Source organism: Anopheles moucheti, chromosome 2 (genome assembly GCF_943734755.1).
Source record: "Anopheles moucheti chromosome 2, idAnoMoucSN_F20_07, whole genome shotgun sequence".
In the NCBI taxonomy this organism is placed as follows: Eukaryota; Metazoa; Arthropoda; class Insecta; order Diptera; family Culicidae; genus Anopheles; species Anopheles moucheti.
The window spans coordinates 43,181,691-43,195,939 of record NC_069140.1 but is presented as its reverse complement, the minus strand read 5'-3'; the positions used below and the strand labels follow the sequence as shown (position 1 = coordinate 43,195,939).

Here is a 14,249-nt window from a genome sequence, read left to right as displayed (position 1 = left end):
TAATCTTTTCCAATTAAATACGCAGTACACTTTTGCAACGAAGCGTCATTTTAAACTTAAACGGGTGTTCGTTTTATTTATATTTGTTCATATGATGTTTGTTTATTGAAATAATTGATATTTCGTTGCAATGAGTTGTTTTCCTGGAGTTTTACATGTTATTTGTTTTACATATTTTCCTGGATGTTTTTCAATATGTATGCTAAGTGTGGTAAACACATTGAAATTTCAACACAATATTGCTAATTTCACACAGCTTGCTAGTTGATGATACCATTTTCACTCGTTCAATAAGATTTCCCAACCATTTTCACTCTAACTTGGCCAGATTACGGCCACACAAACGTCTAGCAATATTTTACACCGAAAATGATTGCATGATGTAATATTCTCCTCACGTTACTCGCCCGGCCTCCCGTTTCGACCCCGTTCTTGCCAAAACCCCATCACTTGTACACAAAATCTTCAAGCCTGCGGGAGATGAATGAGAACTTTCTCGGCCAGCACATGATAGATCATAAATCTGATCGAAGGTCGAAGGCACGGATGCGAAGATGCTGTGGTTTAATTTGCAACTTTCGTTCGAACTATTGTGGGCGTTTGGTTGACCATCGTCCTGTATGGTGGTGCAAGTGTATATAGCAGTAGGAGCTAGAACGTTGGCCCGAAAAGCACTAGCGAAGAATTGAACTTATCGACATGCCTGAAGTACAACAATGGCCCCGGGGAGTAGGCGCCGTAGTGCTAGTGCAACAACATATCATATTTGTTTTGGGGTTACAATCGATAAAACATTCTACCCGTAACGTAACGATGAAATTATTCATAACTGGTTGGAATAAGCGTCATTTATTTACATTTAGAATGCATCCCTTTTGCAAACTGGAGTTAAAATGAGCGCAATCAGTCGAACATCCGTCAATAACAAACAGCACACTATGCAAATAGAGGGTTTATTGCGATGGGTAAAAAAGTATTCAATTAATAAAACCGTAAAAACTTTGCCTCCAGTTGCAACAAAAACTGTTCTCAGAAGTATAACAACTTTCATGAATCATGGAGGAAGAAGAGCTCAAAAAAGTATCTGTCAAAGGTAACGATGCTGCTCCAATGTCTTTTAATTACACGTTCGGTAAGCAAAATTAATAGTTCCTCATAGTAAAACTTTTTCCATTTGCTTTCCATTTCACCAATCACCTTTTGACCGCTGGTGAGCTGCCTTTTGCAGTGGTCTGGTCCGTGGTAGCTCGCGATTGCAAACGAGATGAGCAGGATGAAGATAGAGCGAAAAGGAAAGACAAAATGCTGTACTAAGTTCAGCATAATGCATTTGTAATTAGCGTTAGAACGGAACGTTCGGCCACGGTTCCGAGGTCGAACTACAAGCACGAAACAAGTACAACATAAACAGGAACGCCTTGAGCATGGGACGAGAAGTTGAAAGGTTAGCTAAAGCAACCTAAACACTCGGCAGAGAAGATGGCGCAGGGAAATGGAATTGTATGAGATTGTAGCAAAAGGTTCGGTTCGCTGGTGGGTTCAAACGTTGACAAGGAACAGGTCTGTAGTTTATACCTCTCGGCCACTACTGGTGTAACATTTCAAGTGTAAAAAGAATATATAAATATACGTTGCCTTCACATTCAGTATCGCCATTCCGTTGGCATCATTCCGCATCATTACCCTCGAAGGGCAATTTGTTTGGTTTTTGGTTTTCGTTTTCCTTCCATATCGTTATGATTTACATCCTGGCTGGTTTTAAAAGGAGTAAAATTGCCCATTCTAGTGCCTTCGGTAATTATGTCTGGAGATGTACAAACATAAGGCTGAAGGAAGTGAGCGCAAAAGAAATCGTTCTGCTAAGGTCAGTAACATTCACCGGGGAAAAAAAGTGAAAAGACAAAATAAAGTGAGTAGAATATTAAACGTCGCAGAGTCAAGGAGAACAGCCTTTCCATAGCTGGCTGAAAGGTTACAACTACAGCTTACACCATCAGTATACACTTGGCTTCCAGAGTATTACGATATAAAATAATTCATCTTACGTTCACTGCTCGCGACAAAATTGGTTGGATGCTTTGTTTCACGATCGGTAGGTTCTCTGTTGACAAATGAGCATCCTTTCACCAGGGATATGGGCACGCTATGTTGTGCCGCAACAGTTTAAGTTTGCTTCGATAAGAAGCAGAAGTTTTCAAATTTTCAAGAATGCGTATGAGATTCTCACAACACTAAAGAATGCTTTTATTAGCAATGCTTCCAGTTACCCTTAGAGAACTTAGACCAAGAGATTGAAACCTGGGACCCTTAGCTGGGAAGGCGGACTCAGCTAAATTTTGTCAATAGAACAATTTAGCTTACCATCAAATTATATTTCTCAAGCAAGCATGAAGTTCGTAGGTAAAACGATAAGAATCACTAAATTAATAATATAATATATGGGAAAATTGCAATGCTATCAATAGAATATCTTGGCAAAATCAATCTAACAGAACGATGCGTATCTTTCACTATACTATTACCGATCAACTCATCTAATATTGGCATTGTCTGAAGTTAGGTTTACAAACCCTTATCCATAGGCCTTTATCCGTTGGAAACATTAAACATTTAAGCTACAAAACGAATGACCAGAAATAAACTGGTTGTAGCTGCTTGGTTGCAAATATTATTGGGCCGCTATGTGTTGATGAAGATAGCTAACAATTAAACTAATTTTACTGAATTTAATCACTTTAGTGCAATTTTCCAAATGAGAGTTATTGCTTCTTTGCTTTTTTGCGAATTTAACGCCAGAGTTAATCTTTCACGCAGCATGAACTACAGTGTTTACTACACTCTATCGGCCATATAGCAATGAATAGATGAATAAATAAATAAATAACGAAAATGCTGCTTAAAGAACTCAGTTTGTTCTTAAATATTTTAAACTCAATTCCGCTTTTCCAGACACAGTGCGAATGTAAATAAATAAACCAAATAAATCGATTGAATAAACACACTTCCCAGCTACGGTATTCCGGCACGTTCCAAATTGTAACCACCGATGCTTTTAAAATCGGAAAACAACCCCCTACAGCAAAAACAACTCTAAGCCGATAAAAAATACTTCAATTAGACCATAATCAGCAAGTTAACGTCAGGGCTACTGCGTACGGTACAGTCTTATCGGCCAGATGGTTACCCGCCCTTTATCCACCTCCGAATACCCTTCGCCAGCTGTGGTGCATGTACAAAGTTTAACTTTATTCTACACAGCGCGAGGAAACCATCTTAAGCTGATCCGGTTTTGCGCTCACCCTGTCTGCGCTATGTACGGTTGCGGGAAGAACCTTTTGCCGACCAACGCCAAAACAACGGTTCATCGTGCCACACTGGAATCTGTTTAGAGAGGATTATTTAATTGCCATATTTACGAGCTCATCGAGAGCTTACGACCGCGGCAGAAGTTTCGTGCATTTTATGTGCAAATGAACCACCAACTGTCGGCAGGGGAATACTTATGGTAACACAATCACTACCCTTTGCGCGTTTTTTAAGCATCCTTGCTCCTCTGCCCCAAAACGGGCAAACATGAAACTTGCCCAGTGCGTAACGTAACTTTTGGGGAGTTTCGTTTTTTTTCTATCCTCTCTGCAGTGTGCGTGTTCCACATTACGGCTAAAGATGGTTAGATAAATTAATCTGTTATACAGGGCAAGCTGGAAGTAAAGCTATCGTTGAGAAAATTATAAAAAGCTCCGGAAACTCAAACGACGCCATATGGCTTGGATAATCGGACACGGAATTAAAGTTAATGTGCATTCTCTTCGTAACTTTACCTCGTTTTGAACTACATAAAGTAATACGTCATCGTTCTTTAAAAATCTTCATACTGAAAATAAAATTCAATTCAACATTCCCTTCAAATTGAGTTAAAATTAAAACTAATACTTAATTTAGTTATTAACTAATAAAAAGAACGATTCAACAGCATGATGCACCTGCAAAACTCTAATAGTGGTAAACATATCAGCTCAGTAATATTTTTAAAGTTACAAAGTATAATAGTTTTTGTAATACGGCCTAACTGTTTTTTATGATTAATAAAGATATGAAAGTTTTCTGAAAAAAAAGCACAGAGATACATATTTTCCACAACAACTTCTATAACTGTTACTTGATTGCAATTTCTGGGTTTCTAGCATTCTGGCATTCCAGCGTTGCTGGCACAATTGTTCGTTGTACACCATGCACATAGAAAGTAAAAATTATTTATTTAAAGTACACACAAAAAAATCCTTCACCCAAGAGACGTTAATCTATCTTCCTTTACCAAAAGAAACACCTGTTCCACGGTGACGAAATGCTTGTGAAAGCATTCGCGCTCATGTCAACCCTAGTGATGGTCAGTCATTCGCGTTCTGTTCGCTTTCCTCATGTTTGTCTCAACAGTGCCCGAAGGGGTTTCTACGGTTTGCTTTGTAGCCAACCCTATTTCGCTACAGCATGTGGCACAGTTTTAAGCTTCAGTTTTTTTTTGGTACCATTTCATTGTTAGTGAAGCAAGACAATCATTGTCCCACCGGCTAGCATTATGGTTGTAAAACCTGGATCTCCGTTTTTCGCGGTACGGGTTCATTTGAGCATTGTGGCATTACATTCCGACCTTCGCCGTCGGTGAATGTGAGTTTTCACGCTTCTTTCTTTGCACCGTTCCTGTCACACAGGTGCCTCGCCGAAGCCCGTTTGATCCTGGCCGGGCCGTGTGCAACGTGTTTGTCGCTCTGTCCCATAAAACTCCCATTAGGAACAATGCCGTGGGAAAACGGAACACCAGTTGGTGGACCCGCTACCATCCGACCGGCTAGTGTGGTCGACATAGTGTAGTAGTTATAAATCTTCCCAACCCTGAAGATATATGGCGTACAGTTTGCTGACGATCGGAGATTATTTCCTTCTGTTCGCACGGTTAACCGGGTATTAGTGTTCCTTTTTTTTCCTCCCCAACCGTTACGAGTTGCAATTTTCAGAAAATAATGTACACGTTGGCTGGAAACGTGAAGTTATTTTACATAAATAAGGAACACTAGGTGCATTAAATGGGGCTCAACCTTTTTTTAGCAGTTCAGCTTCCAGTTCAATGATATTGTAACTACAAGAAGCTTTTTAATAGTGAACTATGAACTGAATGATTTGAGTGTAAAAGAACTGTCTATTCATTAATACGAAGGAGTTTCACTATTCTTTATTAATAGGAATGTAAAATAACCTAATTTATTCATAACAATTTTATCTTTTTTTTTATTAAGTTCATAGTACTGAGTGCGTAGTTAATGATGTCGTTCAATATTGCCCCACTTGAGTTCACCATCGTTGCCGTATCCAATACCATAACTCCAACAATCGTGTACTTCCAATGTTTGCTAAAGTCATCCTCTTCTGCACGTTCGTGTTCTTCGGCGTGCGACCGTCACAACGAGCATATCAAATTAAATAAACGGCGTACACAGCGTAACAAAAAGCTACTTGCGTAAGCGTGTGTCCGTGTTATGCTAGCGCTTCCATTTTGCACGAGACAGAAGCAACGCGAACAGCAATTAAAGATCCTTCAAAATGGGCAAACTTATCGAATGTCTGTAAACTCACTTAAACCAGGGACTCGAGATCCCCCGAAAACATCGAACTCCAATTTGATTAACACGTTTCTATTATTGAATATTGTGCTCAACCAACCGCACGCTAATTCAATTACAAAGTTAGATCCTTGGTTAGAAATTTCGTCGAAAATTAAGCTGCTTACTACAATGGTCCTTGGAATCATTATTGAAATCCATCGTCGCTTAAAGCAGCCCGAAAGGATCACACAACGTACGTACCCTTGCCATCGCGGCTCGCCAGTGTCTGCCGGCTCAACTCGAAATAAGTTTCTTGAAAGTGACTGCCAAGGTATGGCTAACGCTTATGACTCTATCATTTGGTTTGAAGTTGAAATGCCGCTCCATACGTTCTCCCGCCACGGTTCGATTCTTTTGAATGGTTGTTTTTTTAAGCTGTTAGTGTGGGTTCGTAGCGATAAGGAGGGCGCTGGGTTTACATTTTGCAACCAATTCTTCGGTCCTGCTGCTTCGAAAACAAAAAGGAATCGAACCTGAAACCTAAAGTACCTAAAGCAACAGAAGAAAGTATACAAAAAAAGTTAAACAAAAGGTTTATTTAATGTCTTCCAAGAAATGCACCTTTCCTTCGCAGCACAGCATTGTTTAGTGAGAATGTAAGAATGTTCCAAAAAGGCGAAGAACAAATAATCCGGTTGAAGAATAAAAAATCAATACAATTATGCTAAAAAATGCGAATTAAAAGGTACTTTAGTAGGTGAACGATACGTTCGATAAAAAAGGGGACAACGCTTACTTGACTTACCAAAGACACCAACACAATGAAACATCGTTACAAGGTTTACACGCGCTCCGAAATCATAAAAATGTCCATTTTAAAATGGCAACTTTATCCGAGGAGTGCTTTAAAAAAACACTTTTCAAGGTAACAGGTTATAGCGAAACTCATCTACCCAAAGAATGGTAATTATCGTTCGTTTTTTTGCGGTCCCGTTCGGTACCTTCAATCAACCGAACACTTTTTGGGCATTCAGAATTGGATTTTTTGTTGCTGTTTTGCTGTAACCTTTACCTTGGTGTTTTCAATGGTAGGTGTGGTGATTGTAAATTAAATTGAACCATCCGAGTACAGCGACCGAGTGATCCAACACTTCCGCCTCCGATGTTTGTCCGCGTCGTAAGTGACCAAAGACGACAACGTGCCGAATGGTTTGCATTCCTTGTTCCAATCCTTTGCAAACGGCGTTGAGAGCGGGCAGAGAGCAGGGCTCGCTGGGAATCATGATTTAATTAAGCACAATCACGAACATTTGGTAGTTGGAAACATGCCCCAAATTGATTCCTTGTTTGTTCCGGCATTTCTAGCTGTTCGTTTTGTTCCCGGTTTACTCTTTCTTTTGCTACCGAGTGCCGTAGAATGCGTACGATTTCACCTTAAAACAGCGTGTTTGTCCGAAATCTCCATCAAACGAAACCTCCGAATGGCGCTTTTCCATTCATTCCTGGGAGTAAATTGATTCATTCATTAGAGGTACGAAGGTTCGGACGACTTCCAAAGGCGGCGGGATTTACGGCTGTCGAGTGCGCCTAGCATGCGGGCCTGGTGTGTTCCCGTGCTTGTCTGTTTGGTACGACATTTTCGCCGTATCGGTATCAGCATTGTTCAATGAAGTTCTGTTAAAAGCGTAGGTCAATTCAAGGACTTGTGGGATCAAAATCCGATCCCGTCCGAAGGCTGTGGGGTTTTGATGAGCTGTAAAAACGACAATCCGAATTCCATTTTCAATCCGGGCCTCTACAAAAAATAAACTCCTAAGAAAGCACAGACATTCGGAATCTCGATTCTCTATGGGTAATCAGCTATTCTCTAACACCATCCCCTTTTACTGATATCCTAAAGTTTTCACCACTTGACCACAACAATAGGGTTATTTGGACGATTTTTTTTTGTTCGTTACTTTCTGGTCTAACATTTCTCCGGGTGTTGAATCATTATCGCTTTGCAGTTTTTAGATGTATCTTTTCGGATTTCGCATTCTTATTTAAGGGTGAAGTAAGATTATCAACAAAGTATACTCGGAACCACTTCCGCTTCGTAAAGAATTGCTTTTTTCAATCCAAACTCGCAGTTCTTGTTTATTGAATCGAATGGTATAATTCATTGTTAATGAAACGTATATGCAATGGTTCTAATTTCTTTAATTATGATCATACAAACGGATCTCGCATACTGGTTAATTTCTGTTTATGGTTCTGGTGTTTCTATAGTTCTGCTAAGCTTTCGTGTAATGTTTAGTACACCGAAAGCTTTTTAATTTAATTTGATTGTTCATCCGGTGACGATAAACAGTTTAGTGAGCTATAAGATGACAAACATCGTTTATGAATAAAGCGCGTTAGCGTAATAGGTAAAATGTAAACGAAATTTAAAGTGTATTTTCTAAAGCTTTTGCATGTTCTAATTTATGACCTCTGTACCAGTATTGGCATACAGAGAATTATACAAAATATTCAACAATTTGTATAACAGCGAGCTTGGAAATAATATGTAGTAAATTCAAAACCAACCGAATGGAAACTAAACAGCAACTAAGATATGCTACAATGATTGAATATTCTTTTTTACCAGTGCTCTCTTTATCGTTTCTTAACCGTATACTCTTGTTTGTGAAATATAGACGATATGGAAAACTTTTGCACACTAATAAACTAACTACCGTGGAGCGGTATAGAGGCAGATAATTTTAACCTCACCGTTTAAGGATTACAATACTTCAAGCAGCTGGATAGTTTTGAAGTGTAACCATACAATAAATCAAAACAACATTTCAGTTGTACTCTACTGACGCATGATTCTTGAGAGAGATAGATTTGTTCTTTCTTCTTTAAATGCGCTTTCAAAACCGGTATCCACTTTATCGCCTTGTTTGCATCATTAGACTGAAGTTCCTCACTAATAAGGCCATTTATATAAGGAATACCTTCACTCGGAATCCCCTCTAGTGTCGGATAATCGTTTTCGCATGCTTCACAGCGACATCGGAAACTGAACAGATCGCGTAGGGTAGTTTGTCGTCGTTCCAGATCATGCGCCATATGATGCACCCTAATGGATAAGAAAACTATTACTTACAATGGTCTGAAGAATGTGCCTCTTTCAGTTTAAAGTCTTACCCATATTCTACGAAAAGTTGGTCTCCTTCAGCAATTGGACGAATCACAAGTACAGCACAGCGTCCGTCACGCAAAGTGATGCGGCACAGATTTGGTGCGCAAGAATGGTTCAACATGCAGATCAATGGGAAGCAACCCAACGCATATACACCCTCGTCGTTCAGCCCCACGCCCGGTTTATAATTCATGAAAGTGAGCGTTTGCCTATTGGCTAGAAAAATTTGCAGATAGCGTAGGATCAAATCAAACAGTAGTTTTTTCATCTTAAAATCTACTTCACATATGGAACCCAGCTCCGTTCTCTCCATCATTAATTGATGTACAATAGTAGCGTAGAAAACTCCAAATGGCAAATCTCCTGATTGGTCTCGAAGCTGCTGGTTTATTGTTAAACCGTGCACTGTGTTGTAAACATCCTTCTGTGTAGCTACTTTCCAGTTCATGGTAAAAGCGTTGAGCCTCGATTCATCCAAACTATCCAGATGCGTTTTCAGTGATTTCAGGTCGTGATCGAAGGTTGTGATCGCTAACGCAATCGTACGTATTGCCATCACGGGAATGGTATTAGCAGAACAACGCAGTATGTCTCCAATGACTGCGCACTCATAGCGATGGTACTGCTGGTGTGCTTTGCTCAAACACTCCTCCGAACAAAACATAGCCACGGTACACCCCTCACAAGGAATCAGTGTAAAAGTAGTTTCGTGATAGCAATAGGCACACCGTACATATCGCAGTGGATCTTCCAACACCGTAACGAAAGGTTTATCGATCATCACGATATCGCCCGGGTTCAGGGGACGATCAGTCACCACATGCCGTCCGTATTCGTCATTCTGTTGAAGTTGTAAGCACTTTGCCACATGTGGCATATTTTCGTGACCAGTGTAGCTTAGCTTCAACTCTCGTTGCGCTGGTTCATTCGCAGGGGTAGTAGAACCTTTCGTATTTTTGGTGGCCTTTGCCAGTGCTTGTTTGGCATCGGCTTCACGTTTCTTTAGCTTGCCGGCCAATCGTGCGGGATAGTTCGATTCCCGTGCAAGACGTATATTTTTCAAGCAATCCTCATACTGGTGAAGCTCCAGGCATACTATAGACCGATTGCCATATGCAAGTGCCCTTTCTTCCGTCCCTTTCTCCGCGAGGGTGATGCTCTCGTTGTAATACTTGATGGCCTCTATGTAACGTTTTACACGCGGATGAAACATCTTATTTCCCTGGTTGCGTATCTCAGTCGCTATTGTGTTATTCTTCACATCATGACGCAGGTTTAACTGTTCGCGATAAGGATGAGTCAGAAGAAACTTTTCTACCTCGCTCGCCAAAATCCCAACGACACGATCCTTCTCTAGGTTGCATATGCGTGGTAAGATAACTCTGTACTTTTCATTCCACATCGTGTTGAAAAGTTCTTCGATGTAGCCTTTCGGTTCTTTAAGCGGACGAGACATTTCGGCGCAATAACTGATGTTTTAACACAGGGAACAAATAATTACTATCGATTTGATGTTGTAACAGTACGATAAGATACTTACGGTAATTAGAACACTTGAAAAAACTTTTAATTATTGAACGATTAGCAATGTGCGTGGAAATGTAAACCGTTGCAAACTAGTGTTGAACGGTCCGGATCGGATCGGACTCAAAACAAGAATGGCCCAGCATGCAAAAGACCAAGGTGGGTAAAGAGACTAGGTGGGCTCATCCCTAACGATTTGACAACCGCGCTATGAAAAAAAGTAGAAATGGTTTGACAGTTCGCGGTACGGTCGCTTGAGAGTGTGTGTGTGTGTGTGTTATCGTTCTGAATGATATTGCGTGCAGAGAGTATATTTTCAGTGTTGTTCAAATTCAAAAATTGTTCCAAATCGTGTGCCCGTTCCTTTCCGTCGTCAATTTAGAACGGTCACCGAGCTATCTGTGAAAGTTTAACCACAATAGAAAATACCTTATCGAATTTTCCGCAGACCAATCGGCACTGGATATCTACGAGTATCAAGGCTGTGCGAAGGCCAGCGAGCTGTTCACAACTTGACTTCTAGCTGGTTTTAGATAACGAACCCGCACATCGCGGCGTCATACGTAAAAAGTTTTACGATCCTGGAGAACCACGAAACGCATATGAACCGTGTTGGCAACCTGTTTGGTAACGACGGACATTACGTGATTGTGTGATCTATTTCGTTTATACCGGAAAAAACCGTCCCACTTTTACGAGCTGCTCTCAATACGACTGATTAGGACCTATGCCAATCAGTTATCGGTCTTAAATTACTTCGAAGTTGGCTGCCCGTTGATTACACACGGCTCAGGAAGCTGAACACCTTTATTGAACTGAAAAATAAACTCGCAAAGAGTAGGGAAGGAGCAGAATACTGTTGATTATAAATCTCTCAACTTTTTGGGAAACAGATATTATCGATTCAAATTTGCAGGAAGAACTTCAGGCAACACAATCAAAACAAAAACAGCTGTGCACGGATACCGTAACGCGAAACGTCAAATGGGTATTTAAAAATGGCCTGCTGAAAAGAGCTATGAGCCCACCTAGTCTCTTTACCCACTTTGGACAGTCGGACGGGCTAACATTGTCGATTTACGCTACCAGTGCACATGAGTCCAAGAGTGCACATGTTTTTAAGGCATTTTTACTGCATTATGGTCAGCATTTTTTTCTGATATGGCTTTGAGAAGATTTTACCTAATTTTGCAAACACGTTTTATTAACATTCAGACGGTTTTTCAACAATTTGCAAGTTTTAGCCCACTATTGCTATTGTTGAAGTTGGTACCTTGGGCAGCATATTGGGTGTCACGCCTAGTGATGGGAAAAATCACTCCCATGTGGGATTCGATCCGACCGATCCGGATCCGCCTTGGGATCGATCCTCCGAATCCGATCCGAATCCTACTAGATTTTTTTTATGACCACAAAAAAACTCTTTGCTTTGTAAACAAAGAAAATGCATGATGGATATGCTAATAAGACATTTTTTTTCTTGAATTAAAAAAGTGGGTTCACAATTGAGCTATTGTAAAACAAAAAAAAAAAGGAAAATTAAATTTATTTATTTTTATTCATTATTTAAAAATTCATATTTTTTCATTCATTATTTTCAGTATCGATTTCAGTATTACTCAACATTCATGAGACTATCATTTTTCAGCATCAGCAGATTATCAGCATATCACAATTTTATCAAAAAAAATTATCCAATTATTTCTATGTCATCCTCGTTTAAATTATGCTTGAGAAATAATATTTCATTCATTTTTTGGGGAGCAACCTATTCCTTCTGTCCGTGTAAATTTGTCCTACCTTAGAGAAAATACGTTCACATGGAACAGAATAAAAAGGCAATAAATCACAAAATATCCGCATCCGAAAACAATCCCTACCACAATCCCACATTCCAATCATGACAGATTCGGATCCGGGATCTGGACTCTTGTTTTGGATTTCGATCCCGGATTCTCGTATTGACGAATCCGGATCCTGAAGGATCCGAATCCGGACTCTTGTTTTGGATTTCAATCCCGGATTCCCGTCATGACAGATCCGGATCCTGGATTTGGGATCGAATCCGGATTGATCCAATGAAGGATCCAATCCCAGAATCCGATCCGATCCGATCCGCCCAACACTACCAAACAACTTGTGCCGATTGTGCGATTTTTGGAAATTTAGCAGCAGAGTTAATTTATAGCACAAAATCTAATTAAAAAGGTAAAAAATTGGCCGAAAATATCCTTGGATTTAATATATCCTTGGTTATATAAAATATTTGTTTCTATTTGATTAGCTATATCGGCCCGGTTACACGGCTACGCAAGAGAAGTATGCAGTGTACTCAAACTCCTTCTTCTTTATCGGCACGACATCTTCAGGATGTTTAAGCCTACTATTTCTGGCTTTTTTTACTTTATTTACCCGTAGGATAGTCAGTGCTGCGTACCGAGGTTTGGTGGCCCAACTGGAATTTTTCCGTGGTCCTGTCTTGTACAGACCGACTGCGCTACCAATACACCATCTGGCCGCCCCGTGAACCCTTATATGCCCTTTTACTTCAACCTATTCATGTATTCTATTTCTCGAACGGGATTTTTTCATCTGTTCGTAAATGATCCTACCGTTAGATGGTAGAATAGAACCTTGCTTATTTTCACTTCCGCAATATTCGCTAGCTATTGCCATTGCGATTCTCGTGGTGTGGTATTGTTTTCTCTCCCCGATTGAACCATGAAAATGTCCAACCTACGAGTTTCGAAACAGTATTGTGGTGGAGTATTATGTTTAGTATTTCGATTGTCACAATTTCTGCAAGTTTGCAAGCCGGTAATAATGTTATATTCGACACAATCTGTCAGTGTACTACGAAATAGCTAGCATTGTCATAGATTATGAATAAAATCATATTGCCATCATTAGAACTCTCTTTTCCGTTTGATATTTCATACCTCATGGTTCTTGGAATACCATTTCTGTCTTTCTTGATTATTACTTATTCGAAGCTGGATTGTAGGTTCAGCTTATGTCTACCCACTTTCCAAACTGTCCAAACACTTCATCATATCCCCTTGTAGAATACTGTTCAAACTACATTGTTGTAATCTCGGTAACATTTGCATCGTTGTTAGACTGAAATTGTTTTAAAATTTCTAATTGTAAATCCATACGGTTTACGATGATCACCGCGAAATCGTTGATCTAAATTAAAAAAATAACACGAAAAAAGATAATTGAAGAAATCAATGCAAACAATTGTTTTCAGATTTCCGATACCAGGAGAGCATGTTTTTCAAGAGGTGACATCTGCAGCTTCGGACAAATTTGCCCATCACAATTGCTATTGCATACTATCAAACACGTGAGAACGATCGCTAATGTAAGGAAGATCAATAAAACGGAAAGCATCCTTCATCTCGCTCAAACTTTCCGTCGGCTGGTACGAAATTCCATACAAAACCAGCTGTTTTCCGATTTCCGATACCAGGAAAGCATCCACGGAAGAGGTAGCACCTTGTACAGCAATTGTGGTCGAAAACCGCCGAAAGGTATGCAATATTTCAACACTAACTTTCCCGTTGGTCGAGTAAAATTTTGCAGCAATTTTGCTCAAAAACCGCCGAAAGTTATGCAATGTTTAAACACTAACTTTCCCGAATATCGAGAAAAATTTCTTCGAAAACTACCAGTTTTTTAATGTATAATACCAGGAGAGCATCCACGGAAGAGGTAGCTCCTGGTACTGCGCCGTAAGGTATGCAATGGTTATACACTACCTTTGCAACCAATTTTCCGCCGTAAGGTATGCAATGTTTATACACTAACTTTGCAACCAATTTTCCGCCGTAAGGTATGCAATGTTTATACACTAACTTTTCATACAAACCAGCTGTTTTCAGATTTCCGATACCAGGAGAGCATGTTGTTCAAGAGGTAACATCTTCCATCCCCCTCCCCCCCTTCCCCTCAAA

The 14,249-nt window shown here is 40.0% G+C and overlaps 1 protein-coding gene across 1 annotated transcript; it reads right to left on the bottom strand.

The window, feature by feature from the left end:
• Positions 1–7,926: 7,926 nt before the first annotated feature.
• On the bottom strand, positions 7,927–9,979 carry LOC128309758 (SET and MYND domain-containing protein 4-like). The gene is made up of 2 exons (XM_053046225.1): positions 9,203–9,979; positions 7,927–7,956 (listed from the first exon to the last, which is right to left on the bottom strand). Exons 1-2 carry the CDS (start codon positions 9,977–9,979, stop codon positions 7,927–7,929), a joined length of 807 nt encoding a protein of 268 aa, XP_052902185.1.
• Between the last annotated feature and the right edge of the window lie 4,270 nt (positions 9,980–14,249).